Source organism: Nomascus leucogenys, chromosome 20 (assembly GCF_006542625.1).
Source record: "Nomascus leucogenys isolate Asia chromosome 20, Asia_NLE_v1, whole genome shotgun sequence".
NCBI classification, from domain to species: Eukaryota; Metazoa; Chordata; class Mammalia; order Primates; family Hylobatidae; genus Nomascus; species Nomascus leucogenys.
Window position 1 is genome coordinate 79,280,942 of NC_044400.1, and position 18,162 is coordinate 79,299,103.

Genomic DNA, 18,162 nt, shown 5'->3' on the forward strand with positions numbered 1-18,162 from the left:
GAAAAGTGTTGATCTTCAGGGCCAGGTGTCTGCAGGAAAACACAGTCCCCCCAAAAAGCCAGCTCTGGGCCACAATACCCCACCAAGGCTTACTCGAGAGGCAGGCATCCTGGGCATGTGAACAATTCTCCTTGCCCCTTAGGCAAGCCCACCCTGCAGAGACATGAACTGGGAGCCCTGGTCAAGGTTGAGGGAGGCTCGGCCCAGCCCTGAGGTCACCAACTCCTAGCATTCTGGGTCATTCCTAGAAATGGCCTGAAATTCTCCACATCTTCAAAGCAAAACGCACTTGAGGTTTGTAGAGGCAGAAATGCAGGTGCTATTGTCCCTTGTCAAAGGGCCTTTTAGGAGGAGAAGCCCCAGGTCCCTTCTCTCCCCATCTCCTAGGACCCTTCAACGTCTCACTCTCTCTGGGTCCTATGGAGGCTCACACGTGGGGCCCCGCCTCCTCCCACCTCGACCTCCCCAGACACCCTGTCTGATGGGGCCACTCCCTGCCCATCGCCTCGGCAGTGCTCAGGCCTTCCAGGACCCAGGGCTCTCAGGGATCAGGCCCCTCCACCTTCCCATTCCCCGAGGCCCTTTAACCTCCAGCTCCCCCTCCCTCCTCTGGACCAGAGGTACCCCTCCCCATTCTTAACTTGGGTATCTGTGAACCTGGATGGAAAAGCATTTTTATCTACCCCAACAACTCCAACTGAGGTCCAGCATTCATTCCTTTGGGGGTGCAGTCGACCCCGGCCAGCAGGGACTGTGGCTCCACGGCCAGTAGAAGCAGTGTTTTCATCCCCATGTCACCGCCCTCACTGAAGGTGTCTCCAGTGGCAGCCCTCTGCCCAGGGCTGCTGCGAAATGTCCACTGGTATCAGATGACAGACAGACCAGAACCTGTCATTAACATGCTGATAAAGAAGCCCATAGGCCACGCTGTCATGAATTGCTTCATGTATTTTGATAACTGTGTTTTGATAGAGTTGTTCCCCTTTGTGACCCCATGGTGTTTGTTTTATGCATTTAAATGTACTTGACGACATCTTTCTGAAAAGGACTCCCAGGCTTCGCCAGGCAGCCCAGGGGACTAGGGACACACACAGTGTGAAGACCGCAGCTCCAGGCTGTGCATGCGGGGTTGTCTCCTGCTGCCCGGACCTGCTTTTGCTTGCCAGCCTCTGCCGAGGTCACGGCCAGCTCCCCCTTCCTATCCCGCTGCTGCACGTCCAGATCCTCTCCAGGCTTGACATTCACCTCCAAGGGGGGTTCTGCCCTCTCTCCCGACTCCGCAGCCTTCACCCCATCAGCTGACACACTGTCACCAGACTCTGACTCTCGTGATGGGACCTGGGTCTGAAGGGGCCCTGCAGAGAATGCGGGAGCAATGATGAGAATGGAAACAGCTTCCTGTTCCGTGGACAGCGAGGACTGGGGAACATTGCTCAGCCCTGACCTCTGCGGTTCTTCCAAGGATCCTATGAGGTTGAGAAATGCTGTCAATTCCCCTTTCCTGGAGGAGGAAACTGAGGCACAGAGGAGACTGGACCCGGACAGACCCCTCCAGAGCGGGGAAACGCATCCCCCAAGGTTTCTGGGATAGGCTGGGCCCGGGGGTCCCCACCAGAAAGGACCCCTGCGTGTCTGTAGCCTCGGGTTTTCCCAACCAGGCAGACCAGAGAGTCCCAAGGCCTGCCGGGTGGGTCCAGGCCCGGAAGGCCAGGCGGGGCCCTGTCGGGGCCTGGGCGGGGCTGGCGGAGGGGCCGGGCCGCCCCTTCCAGCGAGGGCGGGCCGGGCGGTCGCCTTTAAAGGCTCTGGGCCAGCCGCCCCCGGACCGTCAGGCTGGAGGGAGCTGAAGTCCGTGCGCTCCCGCGCCCTGGGGATGCCCCTGCCGCCCCGACGCCCGCCAGCCTGAGCCACCGGCGCATGTGACCGCGCGTCCGCCCCAGTCCCATCCGTAGGCGCCCGGCGCCTGGCCCCGCAGCGGCCTCGTTGTCCCCACCGGCCCCCGCCCGGTCTCCCGAGCTGCCACCCGCCGCCGGCCTGGCCGCCATGCAGGCGCGAGCGCTGCTCCTGGCCGCGTTGGTCGCGCTGGCGCTGGCCCGGGAGCCCCCTGCGGCACCGTGTCCCGCGCGCTGCGACGTGTCGCGGTGTCCCAGCCCCCGCTGCCCCGGCGGCTACGTGCCCGACCTCTGCAACTGCTGCCTGGTGTGCGCCGCCAGCGAGGGCGAGCCCTGTGGCGGCCCCCTGGACTCGCCTTGCGGGGAGAGCCTGGAGTGCGTGCGCGGCCTGTGCCGCTGCCGCTGGACGCACGCCGTGTGTGGCACCGACGGGCACACCTATGCCAACGTGTGCGCGCTGCAGGCGGCCAGCCGCCGCGCGCTGCAGCTCTCCGGGACGCCCGTGCGCCAGCTGCAGAAGGGCGCCTGCCCGTTGGGTAAGCCCTCGGGGGCCAGGGAGGAAGTGAAGCTTCTTTCTCTTGGGGAAACTAAGGCCGGGAGTTAGGGCCGAGCTCAAGGTCGCCCTTCCCTGGGCACCACCTGGTGGCCCTTCAGAAATCATCCCACCAGCCCTCTGGTCTTTCAGATGAAGAAACTGATGCCCAGAAAGGTAAACCGCTGTCCCCAAGGTCACAGAGGTAGAGTCAAAAGGGAAACCCAGTGGTCTCCTGGCCACCCGAGGGGCCTCATCTAGGACTGTTTCCAGCTGTGGTCTCTTCAGAACTGTTGTCTCTTGCCCATTCCCTTGGTCCTCGGACCCCTGCTCTGTCCGGGTATTGGGTGAAGGGCACTCTTTCCTGCCCTAAATCTCCAGCCTGGGTGCCCTCTTGGGTGATGCTTCTTTCCTTGGGACTGTGGTTAAGTGCGTGTCTCCACAGGACTGTGTGGGAAGGGTCGGGGTGCACGTCCCTGAACTGCTCAGGGCACCCCAGGGAGAGGCTCCTTGGGGGAGAGAATGTCAGGGTCAGACCCTAGAACAGCCTTTCCTGAGGCAATCGGCCCTGGGTTGTATCTCACCTTGCAGGTTGACTCTGTGTGTGGAGGAATATGCTGGAAAACCTGCCGTACCTTTTTCCCTGTTTGGGGTGCCTCTTAGGAAGGCAGACTCTGCTGTGGCCGGACAGGGGCTCACTGAAGACCAGAGACGGGCCCCAGGTTCACGGATAGGAGTCAGGGTCCTGCGTGCCATCAGCTTGCAGGTGGCAGGGAGAGACGTAGTAGCCACCAGAACAGGCTCCATGGAGCCTCAGGAGCACCATGGGGAGCACCAAATGCCTGGGCACCTGGGAAGCCTGCAGAGGGCTTCCTAATTCTTCTGCAGTCCGCCGAACACAATTCCAAGTGTGTTCATGGTCTAAAAAGGTTGGGAAACTGAGCGCTCTATTCCTGTGGTGGAGACTCACAGGCTGAATCTATCAGAGGTTCTGAGAAAACCTGCAGTGTTCTCAGTTGATAAAACCCAGGGGTTCCCCAGAGAATTTCAACAGAGAGCTCTTCTTTTCTGGCAGAACACATGTGACCTCCTCCCAGCACGCTGGGGTTCCTGGGAGCCCCGTGTGGGAGGCATCACTTGGGATTAGCTAGGATTATGTGGAAGAGCCACCGCAGGGTTTGACAGGGAGTCCCAGTCCACCTTGTGCTGGTGCAACACCTGAAACTGGGCAGTTTATACAGGACACAGATGTATTTCTCGCAGCTCTGGAGGCTGGGAAGTTCAAGACCAAGGTGCCAGCAGGCTCGGTTGTCTGGTGAGGGCTGCACTCTGCGGAAGGGAGGAAGCTGCATCTTCACACGGCAGAAGTGCAGGCAGGGACAAGGCGGAAGGCTGCCTGTAGCCTCTCTCATAAGGAGCTTCAACCCATGCTCGAAAGGAGGAACCCTTGTGACCTCATCACCTCCTAATGCCCCACCTTTTCATTCCATCACATTGGCAACACCTCTGTTTGGGAGAGAACACATTCAAACCATCATGGGGGTGAGGGTGATGAGGTCCGGCTTGTGTTGAGACTGCCCAGGAGGCTGAGGGGTGTGAGTGTGGGGCTGCGGGGTCTCGGAGACGTTGTCATTGACTCAACGCCTGCTGCACCGTCACGGTGGCTCATCAGTTTGAGGCTTGGTGCTGGGGTACGTTTCCTGGGCCTGCCCATTGCAGCCCAGCTGTGTGGATGGGGGCCGCCTCCCCACGCCGATTCCCATCGTGGAAGGCACTATGAGAACAGGGCTGCAGGCTCAGGGCTGGCAGGGAGCTGGAGGCAGCCTGGGTGTTCTGAGACACTCACTGACTCCTGGAGTCCGTGTCACGAGGTGTCTTCTCTGTGTGCCTGGCTGGCCCCAGGCTGGTGACAGGGCACAGCCATGTAGCAGACCCTGTTGGTGCCCTCAAGCCTCACAGACCATCGAGGGGACAGAAGGGAGGGTACGAGGAGGAAAATAGTCTTATCCCCAGAGACAGGTGCATGGGGAGCTCAGAAGGCCAGGAGGTGGCCGCGAGCGTGGGGTCATGGGCTGAGGCCTCAGTGCTTCGGGGTCTGCGGTCCCAGCGCACCTCTTCCCAATGAGGTGACCTTAGACCACTTGCTCACCCTGAGTTTCCTCAAATGAGAAGCGGGGGCGACAGCAGCACCTGCAGGAGAGCTGCTGCCAGGCACGAAGGCACACACCCTTTGCCTGATGGGTGACCCCAGATCACGTTGTTTCATATGTTGTTATCACTGTGGCGACCGACCCACATCCGTCTCACCCAGCAAGGTCAGGAGATGCTCTCCAGAGGAGGTGCCTCTGTGCCAAGCTGTGGAGGAGGACTGGGAGCTGCCCGGGGAAGGATGGGGTGGACGGGGAGGGCATGGGCAAGGCAGAGACCTGCACAGGACCTGAGAGCCCTGTCGCCACCAGAGCCCACGGAGCCAGGAGCCAGGTGGGGAGCTGGGGCCCGGTGGGGAGGGGAGGGGAGGCAGAGAGTGCAAGTGGGAGGCTGCTGGCCATCTCCAGGGCACCGTTCACACTGTGGGCGGTGTGCAGCCCTGCCACTGTAGCCCGGTGCACGGGGACCTTGGACAGCCAGCTTTCGGTAGGGTGACACACAGAGTCCACTCCCTGTGGAGGCCTTGGGTGCCCGGCCTCTCCCCAGCCCTGTCTCATTTCCCATGGCAACCCTGGTCCTTTCCCAGGCACCACAGATGTGCTGCCGGAGGCCAAGAAGGGTGAGGGACTGCTCTGAGGTCACATGGTCAGGAAGTGACCCGGCTGGGCCTGGCCTGGGTCTGGCCGGCTTTGAAGGCTATGCTTTGTGGGGCTCCTGGCTTTTCCTCTGCAAGGGGTGGCAGGGCCCCTGAGGCTGGGAGTTGGGTCAGGCCTGGGCCCCCGGCTCCATCAGGCTCAGCCTCCATGGACTATTCCAGCAGCGTAGCCGGCCTTCCGCCCTCCCGAGGTCCCAGCCAGAAGTTGCTGGGTGCCGGTCACACTTAGCGGTGTGCCAGGCGCTGCCGGGCGTTTCTGGGAGGAAGTCCTGCCTGGTGAGGGCAGCCGCCTGTGGCTGAGCTTCCTTGTGCGCTCCTCTCCCCTCCCCATGTCAGCTCCTCCACCTTCTCCCACCCTCTAGGCAGGAAGGTCTCCTTGGTCCCTTCTCGCCTCCCTCCCCTGCCCACCCCCACCCTGGTGACCTCATCTGCCATTAAGTCCTCCCCAGGTGCTGGGGCTTCGGGCCCTATCTCCAGCCCCGGGGTCTCTCCTGAGCTAGAGTCACGTGGAGATGCCTGCAGAGCTGCCTCAGGCTTCGCTCTTCCCAGCCCCACTGAAAGGAGCACCAGGATATTCAGTGGGGAGCCTCGATCCCCTCCGTCCCTGCGCCCCTCACTCCCCTCTGCCCCTCACTCCCCTCTGCCCCTCACTCCCCTCAACGCCTGCCGCACTGTCACGGTGGCTCATCAGTTTGGGGCTTGGTGCTGGGGTACCTTTCCTGGGCCTGCCCGTTGCAGCCCAGCTGTATGGATGGGGGCCCTGACTCCTCTCCACCCCTCATTCCCCTCTGCCCCTCACTCCTCTCCACCCCTCATTCTCCTGTACACCAGGAGTCCTCTCAGCTCATCCACAAAACATCTCCTGGGGCGCTCTGACTTCCCCCCACCATCCTCCCTTCCATCACTTCTCACACAGCAGCCAGGATCACCTTGGTCAATCTGTCCTGCCCGTCACCTGCAGGCTTCCTTGCAAGGCACCCCAACACTTACCTTGACTCACAGGGCCCTGTGCTTGCCACCTGGCCCACACCACCCTCAGTGCTGTCTCCCACTGTCTCCTCATCCCTGTGCTCCGGCCTCACGGCCTCACCGATCTCTTTCCCATCTCGAGGCCTTTGCATGCACAGTGCCCACTGCCTGGCATTTCCTTCCCTTGCCTTCACGTGGTGGGTTCCTCATCCTGCCTTCGCCCGGATGTCCCACTGCCCTGAGCCGCCCGCCCTGGCCACTGTGCCCAGGTCGTCCTTCATTGCCTGGTGAGCACACCCAGGGTCTCCGGTGGGCCCTGCACACAGCTGTGACTGTGGGTCAACTTCTCTGCACGATCCCCATCTCCTCCAAGCTCGGAGCCTCGCAGGGCAGGGGCCTGGGCCAGTGCGTGGCCTCTGTAGATGACATGAAATGAGACGAGAGCCCATGTGATATGTGAATCTCCTATAACCCTCCGGGCCCTTCTTGCATACCTCCAGTGACGGAGGCTCACCACTTCTCGAGGGAGCCCTTGCATCTTCTCGGGTCCATGTTAAGGCAGCACAGTTGCACAGAGCGGATAAATGTCCATCCACGGGGTGGTAAAAGCGGGGATAAATGCGTTTCTGAGGGCCTGTGTGGAGAAGGGTTTCCCTTTGTGCATAAGCAGAGCTCTGAGGCCATGCAGCCTCTCCTCTGGCTGCAGATAAACAGGCCTTGGAACCTGCCATGCGCTCAGAATGTACAGCCCTGGAGCAGTTTACAAGGTGGCATTTAATCACCGGCTTTTATTGTGCAACCCCAAGCAGGTTCTGACGGCATCTCCCGGTTGTATTTATTGAAGAACTTGGGTTGGCTTTTGATTTGTAATCCTCTTAGCAGCTTCCTGGGGCTGCACATGCCTTGGAGTTCAGCATCTGGGACCACTCAGGCAAGATGACGCCTCCCCTCCTGCCCCGCCCACTCCCGCTGGGGCTGCAGGGCTGAGCCACAGCATCTGGCGGCACTGGAGGACTTGGAACTGCCGGCAGAGCTGCTTGGCCAAGAGCCTTCGCCAAGGCCGCCAGGAGCCAAGAGTCCAGCCGGACTGGAGCTGAGACCAGGGCGCTGTGCAGCTGCCCTTCCTGCCAGGGCTTGGCCTAGCAAATGCACCCTCACCCCATCTGCCAGCCTGCGGTCTTCCCCCGACAGGCCTCTGCCCTCCCATGCAGCCCCACACAGCGGCCTGAAGGGACTTGGCGAGACCCGGACCTTCCCTGCCGAAAGCTGGGCCATGGCTCCCACGGCCTCAGGACTAAGCATAGCCTCCTGGCAGGCTCGCAGGCTTCGTGTCCCCGACCACTGCCTCCTGCCCACATCACCACAGCCGCAGACCCCTCTGAAACCCCCATCCTGCATTGTGAGGGACCAATGACAATGCATGGAGCCCAGAAGAGGAAGAAACCACCTTCAGAGTAGAGAGAGGGCTAGATCAGGAGGGCTTTCTGGAAATGGGGGCATCTAGTGGCGGAGAGGCAGGTACAAGGGGGCCTGTGCACCCTTGGCCTCCCACAGGCTCACCAGGGCCTGCCAGGTGGTCTGAATGCCTTCCGCCCAGGCTTGCTCTGAGGGAGGGAGGCCACCAGGTTTTACAAGGTCAAGGGTGTGACACTGGGCTGTGTTCCAGGCCCACAAAGCCTTCAACACATCACTGGGGTATTGATGTCCTGGTTCTGTATGAGAAAGTGTTCAGGGAGCTGTAGGAAGCCACCCTCGGTCACTCAGGTAGGGTTGGATGGCTCTGCCTTGAGCCCAGGTCCCCTGGTTCCCCAGCCAGTGCTCTGAATACCAGGCAGGCCCCTAGCACCTCGAAGTGTCTGCCTTGCTTCGTTTTGATGAGGGTGTTTGTGGACTAGTGGGTGAGACAGGGATTAAAATCACAGACGCCTGTCCTTGGTGCAGCAAAGACATGGCGAGGACACATCCATACGTTCCCCAAGCTGAAAGCCAGGTCTAATGCAGGGGTAGCAGGTGACTCCCTGGAACTGTGCAATGTACAGCCTGCCCCCCTGTTGCATTAACCCGCTCCAGCACGTAATGGGCAGAGCACCAGGACTGGGACCCAGTTCTGTCCCTCATATCTGGCTGCTCAGGGTGGAGTCCCAGCTCTGCCCCAGAAGTCTCTGAAGCTCTTTGCACTTCAGTTTCTTCACTTGTGAAATGGATAACAGTGGGGCCCTCCTCACTGGTCACTGCACAAACGAGATGATGGACTGAGTGTGCTTTGCACGGTGCCGGACTCATGGAAGTTGATGTGAAGGAAGGATGGCAGGTGGACATGTCTTACAGAATTGGAGTTAGTGAGAGTGAGGGAGAGGGGTCGAGGAAGGGGAGGACTGGAGGGCAGTGTTTGTGGAGGTGCCGCCATGTGTTGGCCCTGCCGGAGGGAGTTTCGTTGGCCCTGGTCAAGGCAGGGAGGGCTTCCTGTAAGAGGAGGGCCAGGGCTGTCTTCCTTGCCTTCAGTGGCATGGATGCTCAGAGGCCTGCCTGACCCATGGCACTGTGCACAAGGACCACCCTTCTCGGTAATCACAGACAGGCCAGCGGCAGCGCCTCCTCCTCCTCCCAGGGGCTGGCTGCGGCCCAGCTGGGTGTGAAGTTTCACAGCCAGAGGAGCCAGGCTGGCCCCACATTGAGTTCGGGTCTAGGTTGAGCTCTCCTGGGGCTGGACAGGCTGTCACATTTGCCAAGGGCCAGCACGGAGCAGGGGAAGCACGCAGGTCAGGGCTTGCGGGGCCTGGCTGTGCACCTTGAGCACGTCCCATGACCTCTCTAAGCCTTGTTTCCTTGCCTGTAAAATGGACTCAGTTCCTGTCTTGCAGAATTGCTGCAAGAATTCAATGAGATCACAAACTTCGGAGCCCAGCCTGACGTCCCATGCCCAAATCGGGTCCCGCCTGCGAGGTGTGGCCCGTGGAGGGGGAGGCAGCGGGTTGCTCTGGGTCTGGGCTGCAGCCCTCATCCCGCCTGCGTTCCACATGAACAGGTCTCTGGGCTTGAGGGTGGCAGATGGCAGCATCCACCCCACAGGGAGCCACAGCTGGACCTGAGGCTTGTGGGGGCACGGTTCACTTGGGGACATGGCTCGGGGTGGGGGCACAGTTCACTAGGCGACAGGCAAGTTTTCCAGAGGAGGAAAAACAAAGGAAGCTGCCCTGGGAACTAATTAGACCCAGGAGGCAGCCCCTTTAGTGGTGGGCGGGGCTGGGGGCTGTCGAGGGGCCCCTGGAATGGCTCCTCTGTCTCTGAAGAGCATTCATTCGCTCCCTCATTCGCTTCCTGCCCACTGCTGTGGGCCAGGTCCAGCCCAGATGCAGGGGTGCAGGCCACAGGCACACTCCCAAGGGACCAGCTTTGGGAAGGGTACGAGGTGCTGGTGCTGTTGGGCCCAGAAGGAGAGGTGGATCACCGCGCTTGCAGAGCCAGGGTAGGCTCCCCAGAGGAGGCGCTGCTGGCCTGGGCCCTGAGGAATGACAGGAAGGGCATATTCCTGGAGGAGGGAACCACATGTGCAAAGGCACAGTGACACATAGGAGCCTGCATGTGAAGGAATCAGAGCCGAGGTCCACAGGGGAGAGTGGCAGCACGTGAGGCTGCAGATGTCGATGGGACCAGGACACCCCAGGCCTGGAATGCCCTGCTAAGAGGTTGCCATCTGGTCTGTAGACCATGGTCACCATTATGGACAGATGGGCACAGCCTGGGACCCATGGCTATCCACTCATGGCTCCTCCATCCCCAGCTCACAGCTGACCACTGGGTGGCAGAGGGGTCTGCTAATTGCAGAGGGCAATAAAAGAAGGAGCAGGGACCTTAGAGATGGAGGAACAGAACTGGGTGTCGGTCCCAGCTCTGCACATTATGTGCTAGAGGGACTGATGCATACAGTTGGGCAGGTTGTGCACTGCACAACTGCAGGGAAGCTGGCCACTCTGATATTTGTCAGTAAGGGCCTGGAGTTACGCAGTGTACAAACACAAGGTATCGCCACGGGGTATCTGGGCCTCAGCGTCGCCATCTGTTCCACGGCAGTTATGACTTTCCAGAGCCAGCACGTGGTCCTCTCTCAGGGTCGGCCACAGTCCCCCAGGACTCCTGGGAGCTCCATCAGGCAGGGCTGTTGGAGCTGGAGCCCTGGCACCCTACTTGTCTCCCCTGCCCTGCTGCGCCCCTTCCTCTCCTGGGAGGTGACACCGGACACCTAGCCTTGGGCCTTGATTGCTTCGCTCTGTGTCAGGGTCTTCCTGACTGAAACTTCCAGGGCCTTTAGATTCCAGTTTATTAAGGGGGAAAAAAAAAAAAAAAGGCTAACGGCTGAATCTGGTTGAGACTGACTGTTGACTTCAGAACTTTGGCTCGAGGATGGGGTGGGGGTGGAGGTTGTCAAAAACCCCCAAATAAACAGAGTCTGCTTCCCAGCCATGGGGCCCACGGTTTTCCTGTGGAAAGAGGCAGTGGGAACCGCGTCCTCCCTTCCCCCTGATTCATGGCTGATTCATCTGCGTGTTGGGAGGAGGAGCTGGGGCACGGGGGGCCCCCGCCCCCACCCCACCACCCACCGAGGTCCGCTTAAAGGGACAGGACCTGGTGGGGCCCTGCAGGGGTGCCCCAGGCTCTGGGGTTGCCTAGACCCTGAAATCCAGCAGACCTGGGCCAGTGCCAGGCCTGCCCTCCCTCGGTGATTGATCTTTGCCTCTGAACCTCAGTCTCCTGGGCCAAAAAATGGGCCAGTGCTGCTGCTTTTGTGAGGCTGCTTGGAGACTTGGTTAATCAGCTGACCCACATTCTTTCTTCAGGGTGCTCTTTGCAGACCTACGGTGTGCTGGCTCAGAGAGCATCAAGAAGGGTCCCCTTGAACTTCTCTCCCTTCTCTCTGTCTTCCTCCCCTCCTCTCTCCATCCCTCCTCCCCCTCCATCCCTTCCTTCTGAAATGTCTCAGCGGCTGTCTCACCCTGTGCTGGTTACCAGTGGGGTGTGGAAGTGAACCAGATGGTCTCTGTCCCAAAGGAGCCTGGGGTGTGGGGTGGGCACGTGTGGGCTTCTCTTTGGAGACTCTGTGGGAAACAGGCCACCTCCCAGCCCAGCCCCATGGCCCTTCTGTCTCAGGCCTTGCTCTCCCTCCCTGTTTTATTTTCTCTTTGAAAAATGAAAAAAGTCACTGTAACTTTACCCCAACCCCAAATAACCACCATGTAATAGAATTTTGATGTTTCCTGCAAGGCTTTTCCTTAACGAATATTTTACGGAGGGTTTAAAAACAAATCATCCCGTATAAAATCGAGTGTCACCTATTTTAAGTGACCTCTGGGAGACCACATCGGGGAGAAAGTCCTTCCAGTGGAGGCCGCAGTGCGGTGCAGATCTTCAGGCTGCTGTCTCAGAGCTCAGGGGCCCAGCAGCCCAGGTGCTTGAGGGGGTCCGGGGGCTGAGCTTTGGCCCCAGCTCTGCCACTCCCCGTGGTGAGACCCGGGCCAGGCCAAGCAGGGGGTGGACAGGTTGGGGCCCAGAGGGCTTTCTGGCCCTGGGTGTTGGAGTGTCTGAGTCCAGGATGGAGACACACAGGAAGGCAGCCTTTTCTAATCACCTGTGGGAGGAGAGGCCCTGCCATTCCTCCTTCTGCTGTGTTCACACCGGGCCCAGGTCCCTGTCTGCCGTGGCCGCCTGCACAGGCAATGCGGGCTCAGCCTATGGCTTTCCATGTGCTGTGCCCCTGCCCGTGGGCTCTTCCAGGCCTGGTTCAGGGCACCTCTGCATTCACCCACCCCACGCGGGGCTCCTCTCTGCCTCATCCCTGATGATGCTGTGCTGTCTCTGGTCGGTCACTGACTTGACCCTTGCCCCCAGCTGAACCACTGTCTCCAGTAGCCGTCACGGGTGGGCACACAGGAGGCACCCTGCACGCATGGCTTGAATAAGGCTGTGAGCAGTGGCAGATTCGGTCCAACTGGGGCTGCTGGGGGGCTGCCTGGAGGGGGCGGGATTAGGGCCGGGCCCAGGACCAACCAGAGCATCTTGGTAGGGAGAGTAGAGATAGGTCGTGCAGGGGGAGGTGTAGAGAGGTGGATGATGAGCAGAAACTGGAGTCGGCGGCCCGACAAAGGCCACTCCGTGGGAGAGGTGATACGGTCCCAACTGGGGGCTGTGCCCATGCCCTGGCACTTCTCCTCAGGCGAGGCACATGGGGCGCCAGCCTCAGGCCCCAGGGCACACAGGGGAGCAGCAGATCCGCTGAGTCCTTCTTCCTGGAGGGAGGAGGGCCTGGGCCTGGGGGTTGCCCTGGGATCCCTCTGGGTCATGGAAATTGTTGGTCTAAGGGCATCTTGTGAGAGCTCCGAACCAGCTCCAAACCTCACCAGGGAAGCAGGCTGTGTGGCTGGTGTCCTTCCTCTCTACTTGGGGGCTAGAAAATGAACTCAGGTTCCTAGGGGCAGGGAGGAGGAGCGGACAGGCCTGGGCTGCCCACTTGGGCCGCACGGCAGCTTCACCTCACCAAGGCAGCCGCCCGCTTTGTAGGTGTTGAGCAGGGCAGTGCATCCCTCATGGAAGCAAACGTGGGCACACAGAGAGCCCTGGGCCCACAGCAGGCCCTGCCCCTGGGGTGCTTGTTAATGTGACCTCTGAAGCTGAGACCCCGCTCTGCCACAGTAGTTTGATCTATGAGGAGCCTCGCAGTGGCCGGAGTCTCCCAGCCCGGCTCTAGCCACCCCAGACAGGCGGCCTTTGATTCAGGCTGACTGAAGTGGACGAGGGCTGGTGTGGTTGGTGCCTGCGGGCCGGTTGAGAGGCAGACATCGGAAGTCTGGGAGACCCAACACCAGAGCTCGAGCCAACCCCCCGGGTCCCAGCTCAGGCTAAAGGGCTCTTCAGGGCCTTGGGGAGCCACAGGGCAGAGGTGGGGGCACCCAGGGAAAGGAGCCCCGCGGCCTGCGCTCAGATCCTGGTTCTCCCCTCCCAGCCGTGAGTCCTTGGGCGCGGGACGGGGGGGTTCTTCTTACAGAGCCTCAGTGTCCCCACCTTTGAAATAGAGGAAAAGTTTCCTCCCCCCAGCTGCCCCTGGAGAGTGGGGGGAATGAATTGGGATGTGACTGGGGATTGCGTTTGCCCCGTGATGATTCCTGGAGCACAGACCGCAGCCCGGGTCCTGCCCCCACAGTGGCATCCACCGTGGTACCTTCGTGCCTTTGGATGATCCAGAAAACCAGATTTTCCCTCGGTCCCCATGCTCGGCCACTTCCCAGAGATCAAGAGGAACGTGGGCTGCAAAGCTGGACATTATGGACTGAGCCCTCTGCTCCCCATCGCCAAGGTGGCTGGGTGGGTGGGTAGCCCCCCGGGCAGGGACTCGAAGTTTGCAGTCCTCCACACTCAGTTCCCACAGATGTGGTAGAAGGGCATATTCAGTCCCATTTTTCAGCTGAGGAGTTGAGGCCCAGAGAACGTAAGTAATCTGTCTGAGGCTACACAGCTAGAAAGCAGCCAGGCCCAGCCGAACTCCTGGTGTGTGCAGCCCCCAGCCCAGTTGCTCATTGCGGGGCCTGGGAGCCACGAGCGAGGCTGAGTGGCGTGGGTTCCAGATGGTGGGAACTGGAGAGATCCCGGCACAGGCCCGTGCAGGAAACCCCGAGAGCTGTGGGCCCCGTGCCACTGCATGCCTCAGGCCTGTGGTCCTGGCAGCCACAGCCCCCACTGCTGACGGCAGCAGGAATCTGAGCCCGGGAAGGGTCCAGGGAAGTTTGTGAACCGTCTAGCAAGTTGGGCTGGGGTGTGGCCAAGTTAGACACAGATGTAGGGCCCTGTGTACTCAGAAATTGGCAGCTCCTTTGGCCCAGAGGGGCCACACTGTGTCCGGGCCTGGGTAGCTCAGAAGGGTCACCTGGGGGTCTTCCACTACACCCCCGCCTGGACGCTGCTGTAGCCCCAGGGCCTGGAGGGACTGGCTGGAGCCCGTGAGGAGAGGGCCAGTTCTCTCCTGTAAGGGTATTGCTGTAGCTTGAGGGAACAGACAAGGCCCAGGGGGACTGACCCGAGATCCGGCCCCAGCCTCACTCCCATGTGGCCCAGGGCAATGTCCTAACCTCTCTCTGAGCCTCCTGGCCAGCCTGGCAGGGTCCAGTGAGGGGGGCGAGGAAGCCCAGCACATGGAAGCCTTTTTACCCATTCTCGGGGTGAGTGAGCCCCTTCCCAAATGCCTGGTGTCACTGCACTGCTGTGGGGTACGGGGTCCCCAGTGGGCTCAGCGTGGGCCGAGGCTGGCTCTGAACCGGGACAGGGGTCTCAGGAAGAGCCTCCTCCTCCTGCCCGCCGGGCATAGGCCTCTGGGAGCTGGCAACATCGGGATCTCACAGACGCACCTGGCCCTTCCCGCCAGCGCAGGTCTCCACCAGCTGAGCAGCCCGCGCTACAAGTTCAACTTCATTGCCGACGTGGTGGAGAAGATCGCGCCAGCCGTGGTCCACATAGAGCTCTTCCTGAGGTGAGTGAAGACCCCTCGCCCCTCTCCGCCTCCCGGTGACCCCCGGCACACTGGCCAGCTGCTGGGGCCCAAACCAGGCTTGATTCTGCAGCCTGGGCCATAGAAACTGGAGTGGCCTGGGGTCCGGCTGACCTCAGTCACATCTCCCGGCTGCCTGTGTGCCCCTGGGGAAGGACATCCCCGCTAAAGTGACTCCACACCTGCTGGAGCTGTAGGCACCAAGAACGTGCACAGCTGTGGGTCTTTGTCCCTTCATGCTGCCGCCCATGCTATTGGGTACCTGCAATGCGTTGGTCGTCCTGAGGGGCTGTGCAGTAAAGCAGACACAGACAGAGCCCAGTGGAGGAGATGCCAGGAGACAGCAGGTGTGTGTGCAAGGAGCAGAGGCACCACAGGCAGACAGCAGGGCTCGGGGCAGTGGGAACCGGGGTCTCAGGAAGCCTCACAAGCTAAGCCTGAAGTAGGCACCCCGAGAGCTGGGCCAGTGGATGCAGGGCAGTGGGGGCAGCTCAGCAAGCACCGAGGCGCATGTGGCCGGAGCAGGGAGGAATGAGGGATGGGTGAGTGAATGCACGAATCAGTGCACAGATGAGTGAGGGGAGGAATGAGTGAGTGAGGAAGTGGCAGAATGAATGAGTGAGGGAGGGAATGAGTGAGTGTACAATGGATGAGTAAAAGAATGAATGAATGAGTGGAGTCGGTCCATAGGGAAGCAGGATGTCCCAGCCCCCTAGAGGAAGTGGTGTGTACCGTGTGGCCTCACCCCCCGAGCAAGACCTCTCCTTGCAGATGCACAGGCAAAGCCTCCTCCCCTTCTTCCCTCAGGGCCTGCCCCGGTCCCTGCCACCATCCCCAACCTCTCCCACCTCCCCCATCACAGGGACCCTCTGAGCTGGTTTGGGGGAGCCCTGCCTTCAGAACCTCCCACTGTGCGAACTGCCCAATGTCTGATCGCTCACACCGAATCCTGAGGGCTCATCCCAGATTGACTTATATCCCGCAGAAGCAGACTGAATGACTCTTCTGAGGGTTAGGGTGCTTCTCCCATCCACCCTTCCTGGCCCTTTGGCCCCTGGGTGTGGACAGAGCCGGCAAACAGCCTGATGAGGAGGCCCCGGAACCAAGCTTCATTCACCCTGATAGGGATCAGACAGCGGGGCCAGGCGGACAAGGAGCCGGCAGTGAGCAGTCACCAGAGGCCACAGGCCAGGGCTCCAGGGACTTGCTTGTTTTCACGGCACTTTCCCTGAGGCCTCCAGCCTCCCTGTGACGAGGCTCCACTGCCCTAGGCCTGGCCCTGGGCACTGAGCATCTGGTGGCTCATCGGGAGATCCCAGGAGTGATTCCTGCTCCAGCACCGCCTCCCTGCTGGCTGGCTCGGCCCTTGTCTGGTCCAGGCCCCTGTCACCAGGTGTCACGGCCCCTCTGCCCTCCCCATCTCAGGCTCTCCAGCAGAGGCCATGCTCCTTGAACGGGGGTGTGAGAGCACATGGCGGGCACATAGCACCTCAGCGTCACATCCTCCACACCTGCTGGGAGCTCCCTGGGCTGGGGGCTGTGTAGCCCATGTTTCTCAAAACAGCCCTAGAGGCACACCCATGCAGGACCCACAGCCCCAGTTGCCACCCTGTCCAGTGCCCCATGCTGACAGACCTCTCACTGCCCCCTTGGCAGCACACTGACCCCTCACTGCCCTTCCCTCGGGCCCCGGGCCCTGAGACGTGTCATTGAGGAAATTATAACTGGATTCACTAAGTGGCACGTTGCTGGCCGTCTAGGAGGTAGGGATGGGGGCAGCATCTTTCTGGAAGGCCCCAGTCACCAGGCTCTGAACTAGCTAATTACTGACTCCAGCCCAGCTGGGAGGCCATTTCCACCCTCAGAGCCTCCGGTGGCTGATTCCCTGAGTGGGTGGGTGAGACCCAGCAGACAAGATAAGACAGATGCTCGTCCGGCAAAGGCCTCCCAGCTGTGACCCCTGACCTGAGGTCTGAGTGTGGGCAGGGAGGCCAGTGGGCAGCCGTGGGCATTTTCCGCAGACCCCGCAGGTGCCTGGCCCTGGAAGGCACCTTGGGGCTTCCGCAGGCAAAACAGGTGCAGGTCCTACTCTGGGGCACACACGGAGTGGGTGTGGCAGAAGCTGGCTGCGGATGTGAGTGGACAGAGGCTGGGGTGACCGTGCGGGGTGGCTGAGTGGCCAGATGCCCAGGCTGCCTGGGGCAGACCCCTGCTTTGCCCTTTGCCCGCCCGCCTGACCTAGGCAAGTAGTTCAGCGTCTCAGGGCTCAGTTTTCCCACCATGAAGACCTGAGAGTTAGGGATGACAGTAGTTTCTTGTGGCTGCCATAACAAAGTACCACAGACTGCATGGCTTAAAATGACAGAGATGTTTGCTCCCAGGGTTCTGGAGGCCGGAAGTCCTAATCAAGGTGTGAAGGTCCTAATCAAGCAGGGCTGCCTTCTTCTGGGGGATGGGGGGCAGTGTCCCAGGCCCCTCTACTGGCTCTAGTGTTTTCCGCAGTCCTTGGTACACCTCGGCCCTTAGACCCCTCTCTCTGCTGTCTGTCTCCATCATCTCATGGCCTTCCCTTCTGTGAGTCTGGACTTCCCTCCCTCAAAGACACCGCAGACCCACTGTGATGTCACCATAACTTCCTGACACTTGCAAAGACCCTGTTTCCAAATGAAGTCACATTCACGGGTCTATGGGGTTAGGACTTGGCGGTATCTCTTGGCAGAGACACAGCTCACCACAGCACCCCCCTTGCAGGGTGCCCATGAGCATTCAATGACCTGCCTGCCTCAGAAGGAGCACAGGGTGGCATTCACTACCATCCCTAGTCCTGTGGGTCACAGCGAAGCTCCTGTACTTTGCAGAGACTGTCACCCCCCTGCATGTGCCGGATGCTCCCATCCCTCCATGCTTTGTCTCTTGCTGTCACCTGCCTGCATGTGCCAGACGTTCCCATCCCTCCACGCTTTGTCTCGCACATTTTCCTTGCTCATCTCTACTAAGCAGCCTCAGGGAGTGAGTACCTGCTCTGGGCTGGGCCCCACGCTGGGGTCCTGAAGGCTCCCACCCTGGAGAAGGTCCCAGGCTGTGTCTGGCATTCAGCCTCCTCCCCTGCTGGACGTGGGGCTGTGGTTTCCACTCAGAGAGCTCTGGTGAGAACTGGGGATTGTTGCCCATCGGCGAATGCCAATGCAGACCCAGGCCAGCTCCACTCCGTTCACAGAGGGCAGGGCCCAGGCTGGCCTCATCTGTGCCCGTGCACCCCTGCCCTCGGGGTGTCTAGGGCTCGGGTCCTGCATCTGCCTGCTGCCAGCACTGCTACGTTTGGGGCTTTAGGCAGTTAGCCTGGGGGTAGGGGTGGAGGGAGGTGGGAATAAGCCTTCCCAGCCCTCCCAGCGCTCACCGGGTCGGGATGATCAGGAATCTGCCCCAGCCTCTGGGGAGC

General features: G+C 60.7%; 1 protein-coding gene across 2 annotated transcripts in view; it reads left to right on the top strand.

Annotated features, from left to right (window-relative positions):
* Positions 1–1,824: 1,824 nt before the first annotated feature.
* HTRA3 (HtrA serine peptidase 3) overlaps positions 1,825–18,162 on the top strand; it is a 37,663-nt gene continuing 21,325 nt past the window's right edge. For both annotated transcript variants that reach the window (XM_030800956.1, XM_030800957.1), the window contains exons 1-2: positions 1,825–2,425; positions 14,606–14,705. In XM_030800956.1, the coding sequence (XP_030656816.1) occupies positions 2,041–2,425; positions 14,606–14,705 (485 nt within the window). In that variant the 5' untranslated portion in view covers positions 1,825–2,040. The remainder of the gene's footprint in view (positions 2,426–14,605; positions 14,706–18,162) is intronic.